This window comes from Phaenicophaeus curvirostris, chromosome 16 (assembly GCF_032191515.1).
Source record: "Phaenicophaeus curvirostris isolate KB17595 chromosome 16, BPBGC_Pcur_1.0, whole genome shotgun sequence".
Classification (NCBI taxonomy): domain Eukaryota; kingdom Metazoa; phylum Chordata; class Aves; order Cuculiformes; family Cuculidae; genus Phaenicophaeus; species Phaenicophaeus curvirostris.
This window is the reverse complement of record NC_091407.1, coordinates 17,056,476-17,072,238: the sequence shown is the minus strand read 5'-3', so window position 1 is coordinate 17,072,238 and position 15,763 is coordinate 17,056,476. Positions and strand designations below refer to the sequence as shown.

Sequence of the window (15,763 nt, the reverse complement as noted above, 5' to 3'; positions counted from 1 at the left end):
GCCCTGGGGACACTGGGCGGCACTGTGGTCGCCGCGCTGTTGCCTGGCAACGCCTGCGGACGCCGGCGCATGCGCCGCTGCTGCGGTGTCCGGTCAGGACTACAACTCCCGGCGTGCTTTGCGGCGCGTTAACCACCGCGGAGGCGCAGCGGCTTTATGGACTACAACTCCCGGCCTGCTTTGCGGCTCCCAGCAATTGCTGAGCAGCCCGCTGCCCGCGGGACTACATTTCCCGGCGTGCTTTGCGGAGCGTCGAGACAGACGCTTTCTCGACTACAACGCCCGGTGTGCCGTGCGGCGCATGAGTATCAGCTGAACCGTCACGCTCCGGACTACATTTCCCAGCGTGCTTCCTGTCGCGCAGGCGCAGACTATTATCCGCCTACAACGCCCGGCGTGCTCTGCGGCGCAGGGGCAATAACCGAGGGGCGGCCGCCCCGGAACTACATTTCCCATCGGCCTCGCGGTGCGGCGGGGCAGGGGCCATGGCGGAGGCCGCCGCCGCGTCCCGGCCGCCACCAGACGTGGACGCGGACGAGTGTCTGGGCGAGTACCGGTACCTCTTCAGCCCCGACCTCCTGGCGTGAGTGCGGGGCCGCTGAGGGCGCCGGGGGGGCCGGGCCGAGGCTGCGAGAGCCGGGCGCCCTCACTGTTCTCCCCCGTGTCCCTTTGTCCCCTCAGGGGCCGAGTGGCCTTCGTCACCGGCGGCGGCTCCGGGATCGGCTTCCGCATCGCCGAGATCTTCATGAGGTGCGGGCAGGGCAAGCACCCAAAATCCCGGGAAATCGGGGCTCAGTTTGGTACGAGACGGGGGGACTGGCGCAAAAAGCGGGGTATCTCGGACTGGAGCTGAAGTAAAATCTCATCCAAGCAATTGTGGTCCCTGAAAGTCAGACAGAATGTCGCTCTGAGAACGTGTTTTCTTTCAGTGTTTTTCTAGACACTGTTCGTGCTTTGGAGATGAGAACATCTGTGTTCAGTGTGATCTGTGCTGAACAGAGGTGTCTCTTCTCTAATACCTTCTGTCTGCAGCCTCTCCCTCTCTCAAACACAAGGCCAGGCAGAACTGGAGCCAAAGCTCCAAACTAAAAAGAGTTTTGCATGTTGTGAAGTTCATAATAACTTTAAAATGAGTCCTTGGAGAGTAATAGAATATCCATAAGATTTCTGGGAAAGTTTATCCATATGCCTATGAGTGGGAAATGCATTCTGTCCCAGCTTGTCTCACTGCACACGATCAGTGGACATCACTCCTTGTAATAAAGGATGCTCGCTTTCTAAAACTCCAAAACGAGTCTTAGAGAGCTGATTTGCTGGTATTTTTGGTGTCACGTTTGGAGTCAGCCCAATCCCACTGTGCTTACTAACCTATGTCCTGAAGTGTCACACCTGCACGTATTCTGAACCCCTCCATGGATGGGGACTCCCCCACTGCCCTGGGCAGCCTCTGCCAGGGCTTCACCACTCTTGTCAGTGAAGAAATTTCCCCTCATATCCAATCTAAACCTGCCCTGGCAGAAGTTGAGGCCATTTCCTCTCATCCCATCCCTTGTTCCTTGGGAGCAGGGCCCAGCACCCACCTCACTCCAACCTCCTTTCCAGGAGCTGCAGAGAGCAATGAGGTCTCCCCTCAGCCTCCTCCAGCCTAAACAGCCCCAGGACCCTCAGCCGCTCCCACAACTGCTGTTCTCCAGCCCCTTCCCCAGCTCTGTTCCCTTCTCTGGACGCGCTCCAGCCCCTCAAGGTGTTTCTTGGAGTGAGGGGCCCAAAACTGAACCCAGGATTCAAGGTGCAGCCTCCCAAGTGCAGGGGACAATCCCTGCTGGCCACCCCAGGGCTGATCCAAGCCAGGATGCTGGTGGCCTTCTTGGCCATCATTCCTCTCACCAGCCCCTTCTTTGCAGGCATGGCTGCCGGACGGTCATCGCAAGCCGGAACCTGCAGCGAGTGTCGGAGGTGAGTGTGTGGGCTACAACAGGACAGGCAACCAGAAGGGAGAGTCGTGGACTTCAGATTTTGGTATTTAAAGGTTAATTATGTGTGGACTCGTGCCAAAAATGCCTTGTTAGGGTCCAACCTTGCTGCATGCCCTGCGGGGACGTTGCTGGGGTATGCTGTGCTGATGCCTGGAAATCCTTCTGCCCTCTCCTCTGGGTGGAGCTTGCCAGTAGGGCAACAGGAGAAATGGCTCATCCATGCTCCCCTGTCTTCTCCTGGCTCCAAGCACATCAGCACCAGCAGGGTGTGGGCTGCACACGCCACAGCTCGCAGTAGAGCTCTGTTCATCATGGAACTTGCTCCCTCCCTGGGCTCACTTTGAGGTTGTCTGTTCCAGGTTTGTTGGTGTGGCAGAGACAAACTGTGTTGAAGGTTTGTCAGCAGGGAAGCGGCAGAGCCCACAGTCCGACTTGAGTCTCAGCCTTCATCAGTCTTCAGTCCTCCTCATCCTAGGGTTATGTGGGGAATGCTGAGCCCCAAAATCTCACTTATATTGCATCCTGAGGTGGAGGATAGGATGCATCTCTGGAGCGTGGCTGATGAAGCTGTATTAGGCTGTAGCTGCCCTGAGGACAGCTGGGCAGAGCAAACTCCCACCCCGTGTGTCTGACCAGGGCTGGACTTTGATCCCAGTTTCCCTTCCTCACCGTGGTTTGTGCTGAAAGCGGCTGTGTGAACGAGCTTTGTGGCAAATGTGCCTGGACCTCCCTGAAGAGCAAAATGAAGGCTTGGGAGTGAGCTGGCACAACCCAGCTGCCTTCTGGAGGGGGTTTAATGCTGTCATTTCCCATGCCCTGGTGCTCACATGCTGGAAAGCAGGCTGTGAAGCTCAGCAGACTTTTAGTCCTCAGGGGCTGGGGTCTTCTGTGCACGCAGGGACTGCTTTTCCAGGCTGTTGGCACGTGGTCTGCGTGTGTGCTAGCTGGGGATCAAAGCTTTTCGCAGAAGGGCCTGATGAACATGAGGAGGAACCTGGAGCATCGCTGGGTGTTGTGCAGGGTTCCTGCTGAGTTTGTGCTTACTTTGCTGGGGAGAGTCATGTTCTTAAGAAGGGCTTCAGCCTTTGTGGCAGAGGCTGCTCTGCAGAGCTGTCCTGCTCTGAATTTGCCCTTTTGCCTGCGACGCATTTTGGTGTCTAAAGGTTAATTATGCGTGGACTCATGCCAAAAATGCCTCGTTAGGGTCCAACCTTGCTGCATGCCCTGCGGGGATGTTGCTGGGGTGTGCTGTGCTGATGCCAGGCCTCGGAGGTAACTGAGCTTGGAGCTTGGTGGCCTCAGGGCCAACCTGGTCTTTGGCTGGGACTCTGTGTGCAGGACTTTTGCTCCAGGGTGCTGCTGGGTGAAAACAGCCGTGTTTAGGCAGGTCTCTCCCCTGCCCACAGTGTTTGTGCTGAGAGGTACGTGGCTCCTGCCTGACTTCTCGTTTGCCTGCTACGGGGCGTCTAACCCTTGCTGAAGGAGGGAGTCCCAGAAAGAATCTTGCTTCACTGGTTTCTTGTAGGCTTCTAAAAAGCTGGTGGCAGCCACAGGCCAGCAGTGCCTGCCTCTGGCCATGGACGTCAGGCAGCCCCAAACCATTGTGGCAGCTGTGGATGAGGCACTAAAGGAGTTCAAGCGGATTGACATCCTCGTTAACGGTGAGCTGCTGGAGCAGGCAGGGTGGATTTGGGACAGACTCACTGCTAGGAAGGGCATTTTTCTGCATGGGGTCATGTTTGCCTGGGGTCTGGCTTACACTGCTTTGGCCTGGGAGCATCTGGGCAGCCCCTGCAAGTGTGAAGGGAATGGTCTCAGGGGAACCAATGACCTGGACTGGGAGTAACCCTGAGGAGAAGGACTTGGGGTGCTGGTGGATGAGAAGCTCAACAGGAGCTGGCAATGTGCGCTTGCAGTCTAGGAACCAGCTATGTCCTCGGCTACATCCAGAGCAGTGGGACCAGCAGGGCAAGGGAGGGGATTGTACCCCTCTGCTCCGCTCTGTGAGACCGCATCTGGAGCCCTATGTCAGTAATGGAGTCCTCAGCACAGGAAGGACGTGGAGCTGTTGAAGCGAGTCCGGAGGAGGCCACGGAGATGATCTGAGGGCTGGAGCACCTTCCATACGAGGACAGGCTGAGAGAGTTGGGGTTGTTTGGCCTGGAGAAAAGAAGGCTCTGGGGAGACCTTAGAGCAGCTTCCAGTTCCGAAAGGGGCTTGAGGGAAGCTGGGGAGGGTTTCTGCATCAGGGAGGGCAGGGATAGGACGAGGGGGAAGGGTTTTCAGCTGAAAAAGGGGAGATTGAGATGAGATCTTAGGGAGAAATGTTTTGCTGTGAGGGTGGGGAGGCCCTGGCCCAGGTTGCCCAGAGCAGAGGTGGCTGCCACATCCCTGGAGGTGTTCCAGGCCAGGCTGGATGGGGCTTGGAGCCCCTGATCCAGTGGGAGGTGCCATTGCCCGTGGCAGGGGGTGGAACTGGATGGGCTTTGAGGTCGCTTCCAATCCAACCCAAACCATTCCATGATTCTGTGATCTGGGAAGCTCCTGAGAGCGCAAAGGGAATGGTCTCGGGGGAAGCAAGAACCAGTTCGTGATGCATGGCCGTTTGTTCATCCCTGTTCTTGCTGCATGGCACCCTCCTGCTCTCAGTCTGGCTGTGCTGCCGGGCACCCAGAGCCACAAGCTGGTTGTCTCCTTGTTAGGGTGTTTTCCATGTGCTCTCCCATCGCTCCACACAGCATCGCTTGCTGTCCCACTCGCAGCGGTGCCCTGAACCTGCCCAGTTTCTAGTGGCTTTGTCCTGACTCTGCTTCTGGCTGCTTGTTCTTCAGGTGCTGCAGGAAACTTTTTGTGCCCAGCGAGTGCCATGTCCTTCAATGCCTTCAAGACCGTGATAGATATCGACACCATTGGCACCTTCAACGCCTCCAAAGTTCTCTTTGAGAAATATTTCCGGGTAAGTGGAACTGGAGCCAGAGGACTCTGGAAAGGCTCTTGGTAGGCAGGGGGTGCTGTCAAACAGAGCACACTTTGTTCCTGAGACATTCAGGGAAGCGTGGAGAGCAGAAGGGAGCGTGCCCAGGACTGTGCTGCTGGGTCCCTGCCACCCACCCTTGCTCGGATCCAATCCTTTCCTTCCCAGGGTTGGCAGCCCCTGTGCTGGAACTGGGAATCCTGCCTGTCCCCAGCGGTGCAGCTTTGATTGTTGTTGCACCTTTCCATGCTTTGCCACCTACCTGGGAAGAAGTTATCATGTGCTGCTGCTTTCCCAGCACTTCTGCTTTCCCTTGGCCTTTGCTTGTTCCCTGCCACTCACTCTTCTCTGGAAGAGTGATGGGATGGCAGTGCCCATGAGTGATTGTCCCTCCCAGCCTGGCTCTCTTGTCCCTCTGCTCTCCCCTGTGGCCCCTTGTGCTGCTCCCTGCCTAACGCTATGTCTCCTTTCCTTCCCCAGGACCACGGTGGGGTCATCGTTAACATCACGGCAACCCTGAGCTACCGTGGGCAGGCCCTCCAGGTGCATGCTGGAGCTGCTAAGGCTGCCATAGGTACTTGAAAGCTCCTTGCTGGGGCTCTGAGCTGTGTGGGGCCAGTAAGGAAGCCAGTTCTTCCCCAGTATTGGGATGGGAAGTTGTCCATGGGAGAGGTTAATGTGAATCACTGTGGTTACCGTGTGCCTGGGTTTGGGAGGAGGCTGTTCTCTCCTCCAGGGCTTTTCCAGGGCCTGTGGCTTTTGGCTAGTCTCCTTTGTTTCCCCCCACCCCCTCTCCCAAAAGTTACTGGAATGCCTCTGCTCTCCATTTCTCATTCCTATTTCATCCCATCCCAGATGCCATGACCCGTCACCTCGCTGTGGAGTGGGGACCCCACGATATCCGAGTGAACAGCTTGGCTCCAGGGCCCATCACAGGCACCGAGGGGTACAGGCGGCTGGGTGAGGCACTTGGGGGCTCCTCTCTTTGCCTCACTGGTGGCTCACTGTCTGGGAGGGGACTGTGGTGGGCCTTGAACTTACACAGTACAAATCCTACTGCTGGGCTTGGGCTCCCCTCCTGTAACCCTCTTCTCAGGCCTTTGTCTCTGGGCTGTCCCCAGGGCTGTGCAGGGATAGGACAAGGGGGTTTGAAGCTGAAGGAGGGGAGATTGAGATGAGATCTTAGGAAGAACTGTTTTCCTGTGATGGTGGTGAGGCTCTGTCCTGGCCCAGGTTGCCCAGAGCAGTGGTAGCTGCCCCATCCCTGGAGGTGTTCCAGGCTAGGTTGGATGGGGCTTTGAATCCCTGATCCAGTGGGAGGTGTCCCTGCCCATGGCAGGGGGTGGAACTGGGTGAGCTTTGAGGTCCCTTCCAGCCCAATCCATTCCATAATTCTCTGATCTAACCCGTGGGTGTTCTCAGCAGCCGATCCCATGCCAGCAGTGCTGAGTGGCTGCGGTGCCTGGCAGGCAGTGGCGCTGGGCAGGTGGTCCTGTTGTCCTAGCTGACTCTTTCTTCTACCCCTTAGGTGGGAAATTTGCCGAGGAAGCCAGCCATTTCGACACAATCCCCCTGCAGCGCGCAGGGAACAAGACGGAGATCGCCCACAGCACACTGTACCTGGCAAGTCCCCTGTCCTCCTACGTGACGGGCACCACCCTGGTTGTGGATGGCGGGAGCTGGCTGACCTCTGCCAACAACTTCCCTGCCATGCTGGGTATTGCTTCATCCTCTGCTAAACTCTAGGTGACGTGCATTTCCCCCTCTGAGGGACAGGAGCAGGGCTCGTGGCAGAAACCCTGTTTTCATAGGGGCTTGGCTGCCACGCCAGTGGGTATGGCATCGCCTCCTCTGAGTGCCTTGGTCATCTTTTACTGGTGCCAGGCTCTGCCCCTCCCAATGTGGCACATGCGGTGTTGGGGAAGAGCAGGCAGATGCTTGGGGTGACAGCAGTCAGCCCAGGTCTCAGCTTGACAATTCTTGTTCTCAAGCCTTCCTTTGCTTTTGGGAAGGTGGAGCAGGGTCACCCCCTGTGCTGTCATCAGAGCAGGCACAGAGCAACATGCGGAGCAGCTCTGAGTCCCCATGGGCAGTCCTAGGAATGATTTGGGAAGGGCTGGAGAGAGAACTTGTTGGGTTTTTACTCTGAGCCTGCAGTTGACGTGGTACTTCTTGTTGTTCTGCTGGACGATGCCTGTCTGGACACCTCTGAGTGTCCCTTGGAGCAACGTGATGTCCCTCTTCCGTGTGCCACCAGCAGGATCAGGCACAGAGAGTCCTGACAGCCACTGCCACCCCATTCTTCCTTGAATGAATTACTGCAGTATGTTTTGCATTGCAGTTGAACTGCATGCAGGGCTCACTTGAGCTGCATACTTCTGTGTTCCTGGCATGTATAAGAAACAGGGTAGCCAGCAGGAGCAGGGCAGGGATTGTCCCTCTGTACTGAGCACTAGTGAGGCTGCACCTTGAATCCTGGGTTCAGTTTTGGGCCCCTCACTCCAAGAACAACCTTGAGGGGCTGGAGTGCATCCAGAGGAGGGAATGGAGCTGAGGAAGGGGCTGGAGAACAGGGGTTGTGGGAGTGGCTGAGGGCCCTGGGGCTGTTTAGGCTGGAGAAGAGGAGGCTGAGGGGAGACCTCATCGCTCTCTGCAGCTCCTGGAAAGGAGGTTGGAGCGAGGCATGTGCTGGTCTCTGCTCCCATATGACAGGTGGTGGGATAAGAGGAAATGGCCTTAACTTCTGCCAGAGGAGATTTAGACTGGATATCAGGAAAAATACCTTCACTGAAAGAGTTCTTGGGCACTGGCAGAGGCTGCCCAGGGTGGTGGTGGAGTCCCCATCCCTGGAGGGGTTTAGCAGACAGGCAGATGAGGTGCTCAGGTATCTGGTTCAGTGGTGGACAGGGATGGTTGGGCTCCATGATCTCAGAAGCCTTTTCCAACCAAATGATTCTATGATTCTCTGCCAAGGTGAGAAGGGAGCCTGGTTACTGGGACTTGGCACTTTCTAGGAGAGAGTGATCTTTCTTCCCTTCTCCCCCTGCCTGGGTCCTGCCGGGCAGCCTCCGTGAGCAGGACAACCCTGTGTACCCACCTCCCTGCTGTCTTGCAGATTTCTGGTCTGCAGGAGCAAACAAAATTCAATGATGGACAGCTTGGGACTGACCGAAGGACAGAAATGGGACCGAACACTGCTGCTCTGGGACATCGCAGGGGGACATCTCCCAGGGTCGGAGCTGATAGCTGCCACCTCTGATCCACAACTGGTGGTGGTGACTGTGCCGATCCTGCTGCCTCCTGGGGTGCAGGAGGGGAGAAAGCCCCCCCTGTCCTGTGCCCTTACTTTTGGCTGAGAGTGCTGGGACAACATGGGGTGTGCAAGCTGTGATGTACGCTGTTTCTCTCTCCCTCTGAATTGCTCCCGTGGCCTGCCCTGAGCCCCAGGTGGTGCTGCCCATGGATATCTGTCCTCTTCCTGCCCTCTCAGCCTGAGAGTTGCCCAAGAACCCCAGCACTCCCTTTTGGGAATGGGGAGTAGTTCAGCCCATCTGGTGTCAAGATCAGCGTTTGTGCTTGCGGCAGCTCTGGCTTGGCAACTTCATGGGGGGAAAACACAGACCAAGCTGGCCCCTGGCAGGGGGAAATGGCCCTGTCCCTTCTGGGAGCTCACCAGAGCTGGCTGTCATCTGAAAGCCTGAGGTGTCTGTCAGCCCCTCATGTGTCTGTCACGCTGGTCTCATGCTGTCTCCTTTCTCTGTATGGACACTACAACTGGGGCTGAATCCAGGGCCAGCTCGAATGCTGCTCTTTCTGAGTGGGCTGCTGAGTTGTGGGGCTGCACAGGCTCTGTGCTCGGGTGCCAGCACCGTGGGGGCGCGTGCCCCGGCCACTGACAGCTGTTTTTAACCTTAGCCTGAATTCTGATTGTAGACTTGCCAAGCTTTGCTCCTTCCTCCAGGCCACGAATAAAGAACTTCCACCCTGAGCTGCAACACTTCTCATCCATTTGCCTGTGGAGGGGCCTGAGGGTGCTGTTGGGAGCTCGGGAGGGGTTGCTCATGCTCCCTGTCATCTTGTGAGCTGGCAGCAGCAGGAGCTTCAGGAGACAGAGTCATGGCTTTGGTTAGAGCATTGCTCTAGTAGACTGCTGCCATGCAGGCAAAGCCTGCGGTACTGACTGGTCCTGGTGGTCCTGATTGGGCACAGAGGAAGGAGGGAAAACCACGGTTCCCACTGGCAGATCATGGTCCTTGGCGGCTGTTGGGCACTGGCAGCCCAGCCTGGCAGTGTCAGAAGAGCTGCCCACTCCTCGGCCCCAATCAGGCTCTCAGAGATGGTTCCAGCACCCACTGGGTCACTCCGCCGAGGTGGTGGGAATGTGGTCCTTGGATGGGTTGAGGGCATTGTCCTTTCCACATTGGTATTTGCCTCTAGCCTGCAGTTCTGCCTGGCTTTAGGGTGGGTTTTGCTGTACTTTAGCTTTCCCCACAGCTTTTCCCTAGGCTTGGATTCGTAGGATGGCTTTTTTTTCCCTCCCACACATGCAATCATGGAATGGGTTGGATTCGGAGGGACCTCAAAGCCCATTCAGATCCACCCACCTGCCATGGGCAGGGACACCTCCCACTGGATCAGGGGCTCCAAGCCCCATCCAACCTGGCCTTGAACACCTCCAGGGCCTCACCGCCCTCACAGAAAATCATTTCTCCCTAAGATCTCATCTCAATGTCCCCTCTTTCAGCTGAAAAGTGTTTCCCCTTGTGCTGTCCCTGCCCTCCCTGATCAAAAGCCCCTCCTCAGCTTACCTGGAGCCCCTTTCCGCACTGGGAGGCTGCCATACCCATTCGGGGCTCCTGCTGAACCCCAGCTTTTAGGGCTGAACGTGCCAGGACTCCCGGCTTTGGGAACGCTGTGCTGGGAGACACAAACCCAGCCAGGCTTGTGCTGAGAGGTCACACACATCCCTCACCTGGGCAGGGCCCCTGCAGCTGGGGATGCTCCTCATCAGGATTGCTGTAATTATATGGAGGGGTTGTAATTATGTCCACGTACCCAGCTTGGGGGGGGGGCGGGCGGTCATTAGCCGGGTCCTGAGCGCTGGGTCTGCAGGCTGTAAGCCCCTAAACGTGTTAATTAATGAATTTAACGGACAGCAGGCGGTGGGGGCAAGTGGTGCTCGCAGCCCCGGCTGAGCTGGGGATCTGCGCTCCGCAGGTTCTCGGTGCCTGCCCCGCAGGGCTGGGGGGCCCCGCTGCCGGCACTGCGAAAGAGTGGGTGGTCCCCGGTTCCACACCGGAGGCGCCCGCTACCGGGTTCCCCCCACGTGCTCGCGCCCCGCCTAGTCCCGCGCCGCGCACGAGCCGGGGGCGGGGCTACGGCAAGGGGCAGGGGCGGGGCTATAGGGGGCGTGGTCTCGCAGGGCGGTGCTTACACCGCGTCGGTGGGCGTGGCCGCGCTGGCAGTGGAGTGACGTCACCGCCCCGGCACTGCGGCGGCCGGCGGGTTGGTCTGTGGGTTTGCGGCGGGCTGTCCCGCAGCGGCGGGGCGGGCGGGGTTTGTTTCTCGTAGCCGCCGTCTCCTCCTCCTCCTCCCGGCTGCCCCGGTTCCCGGTGCCGGCGCCGCCTCCTCCGCACAAAGCCGGTGTGGGGGCGGGCGGGGCTGCCGCTGTTCGCCGCACCGGCATGTGAGGGGCGATGGCGGCGGGGCATGGCCGGCGGGCGGCGGGCGGCTGAGCATGGACCCGCTGCCCCGGGCGCCGGACCCGGGGGTGGGGGTGACCGAGTCCCCGCGGCCCCGGGACCCGCAGCCGGGGCTGGGGGCGGCTGAGCCCGAGCTCCTGCATCCGCGGGAACCGGAGCCGGTCCTGGGGGTTATCGAGCTCCAGCATCCCCGGGAACCGGAGCCGCGGCTGCAGCCAGAGCCCGGTTCAGCTGAGCCCGAGCCACCGCATCCCTGGGTACCGGAGCCGGCAGCGGCTGAGCCCGAGCTTCTGGATCGCCGGGAACCGGTGCTGGGAGGGGATGAGCCCCTTCATCCCCAGGAACCGGCGCCTGAACCGGGGCTGGGAGCGGCTGAGCCCGAGCTCCTGCACCCCCGGGAACCGGAGCCGCAGCCGGGGCTCAGAGCATCCGAGCCGCCGCGTCCCCGGCACCCCGAGCCGCTCCCGGGGGACCCCGAGCCCCCCGCCCTGCCGCCCTGGGCCCCCCCGGCGCCGCAGGGCCGCCCGTTCCCCGCCGAGGAGGACGAGGGGCTGCGCCTCCGCCCGGTCTTCGACGCCTTGGACCGCGACGGCGACGGCTTCGTGCGGGTGGAGGAGTTCGTCCAGTTCGCCACGGCGTACGGCGCCGAGCAGGTGAGGGGACTCGGTACTGAGTCCTCGGCGCTGGATGCGAAGGGCGAGGAGGTGGGAGAACCGTGACGGGAGCTCGGGCAGCGTCCGCGCAGCCGGTGACCGCGGGGGAAGGGCGCCCGGGGGGCTCTGGTGGGGGCCGGCGGGACAGAGGGAGCCCGGAGCTCCTGATTCCCGGGTCCCGATCCGCTGGGAGCGGAGCATCCCGGCAGCGCCCGCATCCCCTCTTTGTTCTCCATCCATAACTCGTTTGGGTTTGTCTGGGCAGCTCCTGTCCGTGAGGGACCAGCGATGCCACCCTGGCATCTCCGGCTGGGTCCTCGCGTGGGCTCCCTGGCAGCGCCCTGAGGACCGAGAACCTCCCTTATCCCGGCCTGGACAATCCCCAGGCTGCGCTTTCCTCCTTTGTGCCGTAGTGAGCTTGGGTTTCCTTGCAGCAGATGAGATGCGATGTAATTTGAAGCTGCCTGGTGTGACCCAAAATGGAGAAACCGAGCTCCAGCAGCGTGCCAGGCAGTGGGAATGAATTTGTTGATGTTTTCTAGGTTGCCCTGTGCTGCCAATGTTACCAGGAAAAAGATGTTGGTTGTTTTTTTTTTTAAAGGCATGCAGGTATTGTTGGGAAGTTTCTGTCTGCTCACCCAGATCTGCTTTAATTCTCCAGCTGTAGCTGCTGTGCACATATTGAAGTGGCATGACAAAGCAAATCCTCGTGGGTGGAGGAGTGTTTCAGCGGAGGAGGGGATTTTATCTTTGTTCTTGTGGCAAAAACACCTCTTAAAGATACAATGGAGGCATTTCTTTTAGAAAATACCTCTGTGAAGTAGAGATATGTGACTCCTCGGCGCAGTTGTTGCTGGGAAGGGGCACTGTGTGCGCGGGCAGCATTGTTGTGTGGTTGACCAGGTAGTGTCATGGCACCGTGAGGGAGTTATGAGACGATCTTGGCACCGCGCTCCCGCATCCATCAGGATGAACAAAGCTTTATTCGGCGTAAAGACTTGCATCTTCCTTCTTGGCTCCGGGCGCTTTGTGCTGCTGCGCATCCCTCCGGTTGCTGGCGGCGAAAGCAGATGGTCTGTTCACATTGGTGTGCACGTCGCTCCGTGAAGGCTCGCAGACCCCGTGCGTGGTGGCCATTGCTTCGGGGCTTGGCTGGAGCCTGCGAGGGGACCGGTTGCCTCGGTGAGCCATGACCTGCGTGTTTGGTGTGGAGCAGCCCAGGTACATGGGAAAGAAGGGAAGGCGGACAGCATGTGTGGCAGGTAGGTCCAGGTTTGGTAGCGGCTCAGCTGGTCCAGCCCTGCGCCTTGGTTCTGACATGGGAATTGTGCCGGAGCTTCAGAGGTGTGACAATAAGCCTATCAAGTGCCTTGAGTTGCCCAGAAAAGTAGTGGCTGCTGCATCCCTGGAGGTGTTCAAAGCCAGGCTGGATGGGGCTTTGAGTCCCCTGATCCAGTGGGAAGTGTTGGAACTGGATGAGTTTTGAGGTTTCTTCCAACCTAAACTAATCTATGAGATCCTGGCCTGAGAAGAGACTGCAAACTGCTGAGGTCTCTCCTAAATGAAGCAGAGTATCCAGGGAGGTTTTATGCCCCTGAAAGCTGTCTGTCCCTTTGGATCCAGCATAAGAGGTGCTGAGGGACATGGTTTAGTGATTGATAGGAATGGTTGGACTCGATGATCCAGTGGGTCTTTTCCAACCTGGTGATTCTGTGATAAGTGGTTGTCTGCGGGCTTCTTGACTTGACTGTCGCTTTAAAGTTGCTTGTTCCTGTCTATACTGGAAGATATTATGCCTTTCAGGTAAGTTTATCTCCAGCAGGAGACTTCTTAGCTAGCTCTGGGAGTGCAGAACCACTGTTGCTCAGTTTGGCAAATGCTGAACGCCCAGGTGAGGTTGGTGTGACAGTGGCTGAGCCAAACAGGTAACGGGCACCCCAGGGAACCCAGCCTGCTGCCTTGTGTGTGGGCATGCTAGAAGAGGAAAAAGTAGTGTTTGTAATGTGTCTGTGTGCAGGAGGAGTAATTGTGAGCCTGCAGCTTAGAAAGGCAAGGAGTCACACAGAGCGTGAAGGAGAAGGGGCTGGTGATGTGATCCCTAAGCTCCCAGATGTGCAGAGTAACAAAGGGAGGAGTTCTCGGCAAATTTCTTAACCTATTTTGTTTTAAGCAGATGTATGTTGGGCCAAAAATGTGTCTTTTGAAAAATGGAAATCCAGCTTAGGTGAAAGTTAAAAGATAGGAACATCACAAGGTGGGTAAAATGGTGCTATCCACCTGGTGATGATCGTTGAAAATCATGGAAGATGGTGTAAGGGCTGGAGCAACTGCTGTACGAGGACAGGCTGAGAGAGTTGAGGTGGTTCAGCCTGGAGAAGAGAAGACTCTGGGAAAAGACCTTAGAGCAGCTTCCAGTCCGGAAAGGGGCTCCAGGAAAGCTTGATCAGGGAGTGCAGGGATAGGATGAAGGGGGATAGTTTTCAGCTGCAAGAGGGGAGATTGAGATGAGATCTTAGGAGGAAATGGTTTTTTTTGTGAGGCCCTGGCCCTGATTGGCCAGAGAAGCTGTGGCTGCCCCATCCCTGGAGGTGTTTAAGGCCTGGTTGGTTGAGGCTTGGAGCCGCTGATCCAGTGGGTGGTGTCCCTGCTCGTGGCAGGGGTGGGACTGGATGGGCTTTGATGTCCCTTCTGATCCAAACCATTCCATGATTCTTTGATTCTTTACAAACATCACCAGGTAGATAAAGTGGTGTTAAGGTGACTAAAAGGAAACGTTATGATGTAAAGAAAGGTTGTACCACCACTGGGAGGCTTGTAAGAGAGGTGCCAGGGTCTGATGGCTCATGAAGGTATTGGTACAAAGGGAATTAAGGAGGGGCAAATTCCAATCGTCTTAGTGTCCCTCTCGCCTGGCAAGAAGAGGTGGAACCTTCATCTTCTTTCCCCTTCCTTCCTCCTGGCCTCTGTCCACAGGGTGGATGCGTGGAAGGTTTGTGTGGAGGGTGGAATATGCTGCTAAAATTAACCACACCAAGTCATCGGAGCCGGCTGATTCACCTCAGGGCTTGGAGGTGGCTGAGGGGCTGCGGGAGGGGTGTGTGTGTGTGTGTGTCACCGCGTGTTCTGAGAGCCGGCAAGCAGCAAGTGGTGTCGGCGGTGTTTGGTGAAACACCAGGGGCGTTCACGGGCGACTGAGCTCAGCGCTGTCGGATTATTTGGCTGAAACCGTTATCAGCTAAATGTCAAAGGAAAGAAGCCTTTCTGACAGCGCTGTGAATTTCTATTATGACTTTTTTTTTTTCCCCTGGACATGATCATAGAATCATAGAATAGTTTGGGTTGGAAGGGACCTTAAAGTCCATCCAGCTCCACCCCCTGCTATGGGCAATGACACCTCCCACTGGATCAGTTGGATCCCCATCCAACCTGGCCTTGAACACCTCCAGGGATGGAGCAGCCGCTACTGCTCTGGGCAACCTGGGCCAGGGCCTCCCTACTCTCACAGCAAAACAAAATTCCTCCTTTTGTCTAGTCTAAACCAGCCCCTCTCCAGTTTATCCCTGTTGCCCCTCATCCTATCACCACAAGCCTTTGTAAACAGCCCCTCCCCAGCTTTCTTGTAGCCCCTTCAGGTGCTGGAAGCTGCTCTAAGGTCTCCCTGAAGCCTTCTCTTCTCCAGGCTGAACAACCCCAACTCTCTCAGCCTGTCCTCGTACAGGAGGTGCTTCAGCCCTCGGATCATCCTTGTAGCCTCCTCTGGACCCGTTCCAACAGCTCCATGTCCTTCTTATGTTGAGGATTGCAGAACTGGATGCGATACAATGATGAAAAGCAAGGTTAGAAAAACTGGAGAGAGTGGGAGGGTGGTTTGGGTTTTTCCTTAGGTGGTTGAAAGGCTCCCCAGGAGAGGTTCTTGGCTGTGGTTTTGGCAGTGCCTGTATGAACTAGAGGAGGTCAGGGCATGGAAAGGTAAAGGCACTTTGTTTGTCTCTGAGATGACAGAAGTGTGGCCAGGGATTGAGGTTATTGCCTTCATAGGTAAAGGTACGAGGAAAGGATGATGCTGAGGCCCCAGCAGCTGAGCATGGCAGCCCTGGGTACGGGTGGCCTTGAACAGAGGGGCTACAGGTCTCTGAAGGACCCTCACATGGCTCTAATGGGTGGGTGGCTGTCAAACGCAGACTGCTCTACCCCTTGGAAAGCTTCCTAGGGCCCATGATATGATTATGTGCTCTGTGGACTTGTAAACCAGATGGAATGGGAAGGGAATGGTCTCAAGGATGGCTTGAATTCATGCAAAAAACCTCCAGACTGCTCACTAGTAGCTCGTAAGGCAGTTTTTAACAGTGGTGTGTCTTTATTGTTTCTTTTCCCTCCTGTCTGTCACTACACTTTACTGGCATCTGATGCTCCCTTGGAGCTACTCTGCATGCTTTTTCCCTTTTTGTTTTGATCTGG

General features: G+C 57.2%; 2 protein-coding genes across 4 annotated transcripts in view; both read left to right on the top strand.

The window, feature by feature from the left end:
- The first annotated feature begins 464 nt into the window (after window positions 1–464).
- On the top strand, window positions 465–8,938 carry DECR2 (2,4-dienoyl-CoA reductase 2). Of its 2 annotated transcripts, none has more exons than XM_069870243.1 (9): window positions 465–583; window positions 682–750; window positions 1,905–1,956; window positions 3,502–3,637; window positions 4,808–4,932; window positions 5,431–5,524; window positions 5,806–5,910; window positions 6,479–6,667; window positions 8,066–8,938. In XM_069870243.1, the coding sequence occupies exons 1-9, from the start codon at window positions 486–488 to the stop codon at window positions 8,098–8,100; spliced, it is 903 nt and encodes a 300-aa protein (XP_069726344.1). In that variant the 5' UTR covers window positions 465–485; the 3' UTR covers window positions 8,101–8,938. The 2 variants fall into 2 exon arrangements, with proteins under 2 accessions (XP_069726344.1, XP_069726345.1); XM_069870244.1 differs by having other exon boundaries at window positions 6,479–6,696.
- Window positions 8,939–10,675: 1,737 nt separating this feature from the next.
- Window positions 10,676–15,763, top strand: part of RAB11FIP3 (RAB11 family interacting protein 3) — a 93,030-nt gene continuing 87,942 nt past the window's right edge. For both annotated transcript variants that reach the window (XM_069870121.1, XM_069870120.1), the window contains exon 1: window positions 10,676–11,305. In XM_069870121.1, the coding sequence (XP_069726222.1) occupies window positions 10,688–11,305 (618 nt within the window). In that variant the 5' untranslated portion in view covers window positions 10,676–10,687. The remainder of the gene's footprint in view (window positions 11,306–15,763) is intronic.

What these genes read in the sequence shown, in the direction of transcription:
- DECR2 (XM_069870243.1), top strand. Translation starts at nt 486, where the DNA reads ATGGCGGAGGCCGCCGCCGCGTCCCGGCCGCCACCAGACGTGGACGCG. An exon ending in TTCAGCCCCGACCTCCTGGC is followed by an intron (nt 584 to 681) that starts GTGAGTGCGGGG and finishes TTGTCCCCTCAG; the next exon opens with GGGCCGAGTGGCCTTCGTCA. An exon ending in GATTGACATCCTCGTTAACG is followed by an intron (nt 3,638 to 4,807) that starts GTGAGCTGCTGG and finishes CTTGTTCTTCAG; the next exon opens with GTGCTGCAGGAAACTTTTTG.